Below are 7,503 nucleotides of genomic sequence, written 5' to 3'. Positions count from 1 at the left end.
CATCCCAACATCAATTCCCTCTTCATTCTCTCTAGTTCATTCTCACGTAGGATTTCTTTCATTTGCTAGCTTTCTTTAATTTCCAATTTAAGCTTAGCAATTTCTTTATTGTAATATTTCCTTTACAATAATTATAGAGAGTTATATTTCAATCTCCCCAAAATTAATATCTCATTTATTTGTCATTTTATATTTCTCCCATATTATTACTTCCTACAATAATTCTCAATTCGCGATCACCGTACCCGCTTCCGCAGTGCTTGTTAATTCATTCCCTAACACTTAATTATATTGTTTGTTAGTTGCACTGATTGCTCCATTAATTCTCTAAACCAAATTACTTCGGCTCACTTAGCTTGTTGCAAAAGATATCCAGGGTGAAACATTATGTTACCACTAAATCAATATTTATGGTAAATTGATATTCCCTCTGTCCAATTTTACCTGTCTTACTTTCCTTTTTAATTTGTCCCAAAATGTTGTCCTCTTCCCAAAATTGAATATCACAATCATTCTACTTTTTCCAATTTACCCTTATGACTTTTGCTTTCTTTATTGTTTTTATTTCCAAAAGTGAAAAAGTTGAGGACATAATTAGAAAGCACGTCATATTTACTTTAATTTCTTAAAAAGCGTGCAAAAAGCAAATGAGACATTCATTTCGAGACGGAAAGAGTATATAGGTAGCCCTTTCGTTAGAGAATCGCTCTGCGCCGCCGCGGAAACCACCGCAAAGACCCGCAAAACCAAGCACAGCTCAGAAACTCTCTCCATTTATTCATATCCTTTCACTTATTATGCATACACTACTTGGTGTCCATTGTTATATATAGTGTCTTTTATAGCAGATATAATTATATATACAATGCTTGATTGTACTCAGTATTATTGGCATAAGCGCTCATAATACTTGATATAACTTCAATAACATGTGTACAGTATACCAACTATAATAAGTCAGTGATATTATTTTTCAACATACAAGTTGTCTCTAGATTATGGTTGAATAATACGGATTTTTATCCTAGTTATTTTACACAATCGATCTCAACTTCTCTTCTCAATCGATCCAGCAGTGGATGGTGGTTGAAAATAGATTTTTATTATTGATGATGAATCTTGACATTGACTTCAAGACCTGAAACTTCATTCAATGGTTGGGTGGTGTGCATTATATTATTCATGCATATTTATCTTATCTTAATTAGTATATATAGCAGGAAATTTTGACTAATTAAGCAACAAATTTCCATCAATTCAGTGACTGCGTTGCTAATTTTCTATCTTTGAATGAATTTTTTATTTTTATTTTTTTATTTTTGCTATTTTCCCATATGAGTCAGTAACTCAGTAAGTCACCAACTAATGTTCTTCTTTCTTTTCTTTTGTTTTTTTCTTTTTTTTAATAATCCATGTTTCATGGCTTTGTTGGACTATGGCGGTGTTCGGTAATAGTTGTTAGTTGATAACTATTAGTTAATTGGGTAAGTAAGTTTGACTAGTTGATAACATTAGCTAATTGTATAAAGTTGTTTGCCGGATAGCTTTTTACATGCAAAATGACTTTTTCAAAAAACTGATCGAAAAAGTTGCTTTGAGCAGCTTTTTGATTTTAGCATTTTGAAGCAATAAGTTGCTACAAAAAGTCAATTAATCAAACACTTTGGCTATTTAACCAAGTCAAATAGCTGATAGTGGTTAAACAAGTCAATATCGATTAATAAGGAGATCACATGAGCACGTGCACATACCCATAAAGAGGTAAACTGAACAAGTCTAACTTCAAAATTAAACACCAAACACCACACAAAGAGCTCATCCTAAATCTAAACTGTCAATAATGTATATAGCAGAAATCGAATCCCATCATACTGCCTGAAGCAAATCTTAAATATCACTTCTTAGCTCACCGACCAATGCCACAAAGTTACTAATGTTCACTTTTTTAACGTAATATTAGATGGTAAATGATTTTAGTGATTTTATTTTTCTTGTAACTTTATCTAATCCTTAGCTTTATGCATCATAATGAAAAAAAAATAAAAAATAATGCAAATCGTCACAAAAGCTCAGCCTTTTATTCTTTAGCACAATACGGGGCCGGGTTACTTCTCATTGCCTTTTATTCTATGTATATATCACAACACAATACGGGATTACTTTTTGATACAAATTAAATCGTCACAAAAAGCTCATCCCCTTTTATTCTACAACATAATTATTGACTTCTAGACCTGCGGATCCGAAATGGGTTGTTAATGGCATGAGAATATTTGTATTTGAGTGGTTTTAACAGGAGACGAATTGGTAGTCAACCATGAGGTGCCCCTTAGCGTATCCCTGCCCGTTAGTATCCAAACGTTTAAACACGTTCACGTCCAAATCCAGCCCTCCGTTGGCACATTGATCAACGATCCTCACCGTTTGTTGGGCTCCGCCATCCCTATTTTTAACCTGCATATTAAAATAAGAAATATAAAGAACTTTCAATTTTGTTTCATTTACGTTTTATATATTTAAATAAAGCAAAAACTTGTGTCACACAAACGAATCTTTGTCCGTAAGACGGATCGGGTTTATATAAATGTAAAACTTATACTAGCAAATGCAATACTAAATCAGGAATAAAATGTTTATTAATTATATAAAAAATATAAAAGTATTAATTTTTATCAAAAATATTGCATTTTCTTTTATAAGTGCAATATTACTTATAAGTTATAGGACAAATGTAAGATTAGTTTGTAATTATAATGAACTAAAATCTTGGCCTTTAATTAGTAACAGATATTCTGTTTTCATCATTTAAAAAAATATTTGGGGTCAAAAATATAACTTCAATAAATGACTATATTCATCATCTAAATGACAAAAATAATTACTTTTATGCCTATTTAAAAGCAAAAACTACAACTCATGATAATCATAAATTGAATTTAAATTTGATTTATAACTTAAGAACAAAAGGTATAATTATTCTTTAAAAATAAAAAAAATTACAGTCTTTGTCCCTAAGTTATAGAGTAATTGTAGAATTCATCCCTAATTGTAGGTCAGTCTTGCTTACTTTTCGTTTCTAATCTATCATTAGTGTTGCACTTTTCTTCCTTTTACTAACAAAACATTAGAGATTAAATTTGCAACGTTAGTATAACTTAGGAACGAAAAGTGAGCACAAAAAGTTAATAAAAAGACGAAAAGTCCTAATGTCAGTAATAACTTAGGGACGAAAAGTGAGCACAACTAATAATTAGGGAAGAATTCTATAATTACCCTATAACTTAGAATCGAAAAGTAAGAAAGATAGTTGAATAATACCCTTAGACACTTGCCACAAGATGGCTGGCCATGAGCTCCCGCGGGGCCACAAAAGGCAGTCCACCCATATTTCTTCCGCCACTCCAACGGCTTGTTTGCATCCCAGGTGGCGCAGTAGGCGCTCGCCGCCCTCAAATCCCAGTTGATATTCTGAGGATTATACAGATGATATGTAGCCCTCACGTTGGAAGCGCTCTGCGCCGCCGCGGAAACCACCACAGAGACCACCAAAACCAAGCACACCTTAACAGCTCTCTCCATTGATAACCTTTCACTTGTTATAAGCTTTTTTTGTGTTTCTTTTTGTTGTGTCTATCCTAAAGGGGTTTCTCTATTTATAGACATGTAGGCAATGGACTAATTCAAAACGACAAACTAATTTCCTTAGGCAAATGCATGCTAGCTAGCTTCTATTTTTACGAAATGTAATACGGAAAATTATATTTATATTTCTAAATTAGGTTTAATTCAAAAAGACAAAACTAATTTCTTTAAGAAAATGCTACCTTTTAGTTTTACCAAATGTAATACGGAATTGCCTCAGGGCAATGATGTAATAGATGAAAAAGTCTCACTACAAATTTACATCATACCACGAATATTGGGGGTTGTGTTTAGGTTGTGCTCCTTGCACACAAAGGTACAATTTGATTTTTAACTTTCAAACTAGATTAACTCAATTTATCTCTTCATGAGCTTGTGGGCTAATTAATCAATCGTTAAATCGTGGATCAGGGTTCACACTGCACTATGAACCCTAGTTCATGTGTTTGTGTTTTATGTTATGAATTTTTGTGTCTAGCGTTATGAAATTCTGTACTTTATGAGTATAAATTTTATACTTGAAATAAACTAGTAACTGTGTCTTATGTATGTTATGAATTTCTGTATCTTGTGTTGGAAAATTTTGTGCCTATGAACAGAAATTATGTATCTAAATCACATTTGAAAAATAAGTAAATATATAACATATGTATGTGTATTGTGTTACGATTTTTTGTGTCTTGTGTTATAAAATTCTATACTTTAGGAGTATAAATTTTGTACCTCGTCTTTTCAATCCATATAGGTCCATAATACTATGTTATGTGTCTTGTGTTGTGATTTTTTGTGTTTTGTGTTATTAAATTCTGTACTTCGTTATTTTAATCCATGATCCATAATACTATGTGGGTCCTGGTCCATGATATAAATTTCCCTAATTAACAGGTTCAGAATATAGTCATGTGAAGCTCGGAAACCCGGGTTATCAAATTAAAGAAAATATAAAATTAAAGTTATGTTCAAATTTCATAAATTGTTTTTAAAAGTGTCAATCAGTACAGTTTATTGTATTAGATCATGTATCAAATCATGCATGCTATGTTTGATTACACTGGGTAGTATTAGAAATAACGTCAGTATACTAGTATATATAACAAGCATGTCTGTTTCACTGTTTGCAATATAGATTATAATTTGATCCAGGTTATTTATTTTTGTGTGTATTAAACCTTTACCTTTTTGGTCCACAAATTTTGTATGAAGTTGCATTTTTGTCCTTGTACTTTTAACGTTTGTCTAAAGATTGGAACACTTATATCAACCGTATATCTTGCAACAATTATAACAAAATTTTTAAAATTTAAAAGTTATTGCCAATATTTATGTTTCGTGACAACTATATTATAGTTACATTTTAAAAAAAAAAAGAATTTGTAATTTATGTCCCTCCATAATATGCCAATTATTAATGTTACTCCTGAATTATTAATGATGTAAACATTGTCCCTCAATTTTTAAAATGGTACATATATTGTCATTCTCGTAGTATAAATATTGCTCCTCTCGTCGGTACGAGATGGGCAATATATGTATCGTTTTAAAAATTGAGGTCAATATTTACACCACTAATAATTCAGGAGTAACATTGATAATTAGCATATTATGGAGGGGCATAAATTACAATTTTCCTAAAAACAAACAGAAAAAACAAACAAACAAACATGATCTAATTTGACCATATTTGGTTTGAATTGGCTATTAGTTAACAATTTTTTTTAATTACATCATATAAATTAAAGTCTAATAATAACGAAATAACAAATCTTAAAATGCAACCATCCTTTTTTTTTTTTAAATTAACTTTGATAACTTAATTAGACTGTTGACTTGGTAATTACAAAGTTCCAAGTTCAACTCCTAGTGGAGCGGCCTATTGAGTTTCTTAGTTTGAGATGATCAATTATGGATAATCTAGGTTGATTTACCTCTTTATGACCCTTTGTCAGCTATAATCACAAGACGAGATTTATCTAATGTTCATTCTCAAATTGTAGCTATGGTTTTTCTTCGTCATCTAACAAACAAGTTTTTAGATTCTGGCTCTACGTGCTAGAGTTACGCAGTTTTTACCTGCGTTAATTGCGACTCTATTAAATATTTAGGACGGCCGTAAATAATATTCAGATAATAATACATACTGTCCTTTTACATCAATGAATTATGGATGCTTTTGCCGGGAAATACCCATAATCAATATAATTTGTGATTTTGACACATTTTATATTTTATAATAATCAATACGTTTTTATGTTTTTTACTTAGCAAGTGGGGCCTATAGCTCAGTGGTAGAGCATTTGATTGCAGATCGAGAGGTCACCAGTTCAAATCTGGTTGGGCCCTTTATTAAATATTTTTGTTTTAATGGGGATAACCCTGATTGCAATACTAAGTAAAATTCGGATCCACCTTGCAAGGTGAAAAGTATATAAATCCAGGTCTACATAATAACAAGAAATTTTGTTTTAATGGGGATAACCCTGATTGCAATAGTAAGTAAAATTCGGATCCACCTTGCAAGGTGAAAAGTATATAAATCTAGGTCTACATAATAACAAGAAATTTTTTTTCGTTAGTTCCGTTCATCCTATTATAGATTTTAGATTTTTGGAGACTGTGAAATAATTAAATTTAAAAAAGTATAGTTTTATTTCATATAATAATAACGCATTTGTGAGTTAATATTTAATAATAAAATTCAGCATGGTTAATGTTTTTGGTTGATTAAGTAGACAAGAATGACTTGTCTTCTCTGGTATGTACCACATTATTAGCTAGTATCTATACTAGGCCAATATATTTAACACGCATTTAAAGACACTATTAATAGCCATCCTCGCCAAACTCTATTAAATTGTGTTGGTGGCGGCTTGACTAACTTAATCTAGTATCCTTCTATTGAGGGTTATGGTATCAAATGGTATAATTAGTAGTTGTACAAAATATTAATACAATTAGTAAAATTATTTATATAACTAATCTAATAATAATATTGCAATATTGGTGATAGAAATGTATGAATGTTATGGATGGCATGCACATGGTAGCTTGGGCACACGCATCCAAGCAAAACAAATTTCAAGGTAAAAAGAAATCAATGGTGACCCAACATATACATTTGCTCGGTAATGATGTCAATTAGGTAAATCTCACATTGTGACTCTAGCTGAATGCCAATAGATCATTCACATTGGGCGTAAAATTTGAAACTTTGTTGTTACCAAGCCAACAATTTGACCAACCAATTGTTATCTCATTGATCATGATTTATCTTGCATTGTAGACCTTGATCCAAAAATTATATATGTTTCTGCAATGGACATATTCTGTACATGCAATTACTGTTTATGTGTCTGTAAATAAATTAAAAACACATAACATGTTAAGTATAGACATATAAATTCGTAACTAGAGGCACATAAATTGTTAAACGCAGATACACATGTTGACATGTACTCCGTAGTTAACATAATCGGTACTTGCAATTAACAGTTTTTGTGTCTGTAGTTACCATTTTATCTGTCTGTAGTTAACATGTTATTTGGCTTCAATTTATTTACATCACATAAATGGTTAATTGGTACACAATATGTATTTTGGATCTGAGTCCACAATGCAAGGTAGATCCTGATCTATAGTATAATTTGTCCTGACCAACTTGACTAAAGTTGTCCAAACAAAAATATAAATGATTTGTAACATATAAAAATGTATGTTTAACTAAATAAGAATAAATTTCTACAATTCATTTAGTTAAAATATACCATATTAATCTGCACGGGCTTAGCTTACTGTTCTAGTAGGCATCGTCGGGAGGCGATGCAATCCCTGACTGGCTGCTACATTTAACACTGCTTTACAATG

At 31.2% G+C, this 7,503-nt stretch overlaps 1 protein-coding gene and 1 non-coding gene across 2 annotated transcripts; one reads left to right on the top strand and one right to left on the bottom strand.

The window, feature by feature from the left end:
* Positions 1-2,056: 2,056 nt before the first annotated feature.
* Positions 2,057-3,626, bottom strand: LOC116030249 (pathogenesis-related protein P2-like). The gene is made up of 2 exons (XM_031272437.1): positions 3,319-3,626; positions 2,057-2,454 (listed from the first exon to the last, which is right to left on the bottom strand). Exons 1-2 carry the CDS (start codon positions 3,577-3,579, stop codon positions 2,290-2,292), a joined length of 426 nt encoding a protein of 141 aa, XP_031128297.1. The 5' UTR covers positions 3,580-3,626; the 3' UTR covers positions 2,057-2,289.
* Positions 3,627-5,910: 2,284 nt separating this feature from the next.
* Positions 5,911-5,982, top strand: TRNAC-GCA. The gene has a single exon. It is a non-coding gene; the product is annotated as a tRNA-Cys (tRNA).
* Positions 5,983-7,503: the final 1,521 nt, after the last annotated feature.

This window comes from Ipomoea triloba, chromosome 9 (genome assembly GCF_003576645.1).
Source record: "Ipomoea triloba cultivar NCNSP0323 chromosome 9, ASM357664v1".
Taxonomy (NCBI): domain Eukaryota; kingdom Viridiplantae; phylum Streptophyta; class Magnoliopsida; order Solanales; family Convolvulaceae; genus Ipomoea; species Ipomoea triloba.
This window is presented reverse-complemented; position numbering and strand designations above follow the sequence as displayed.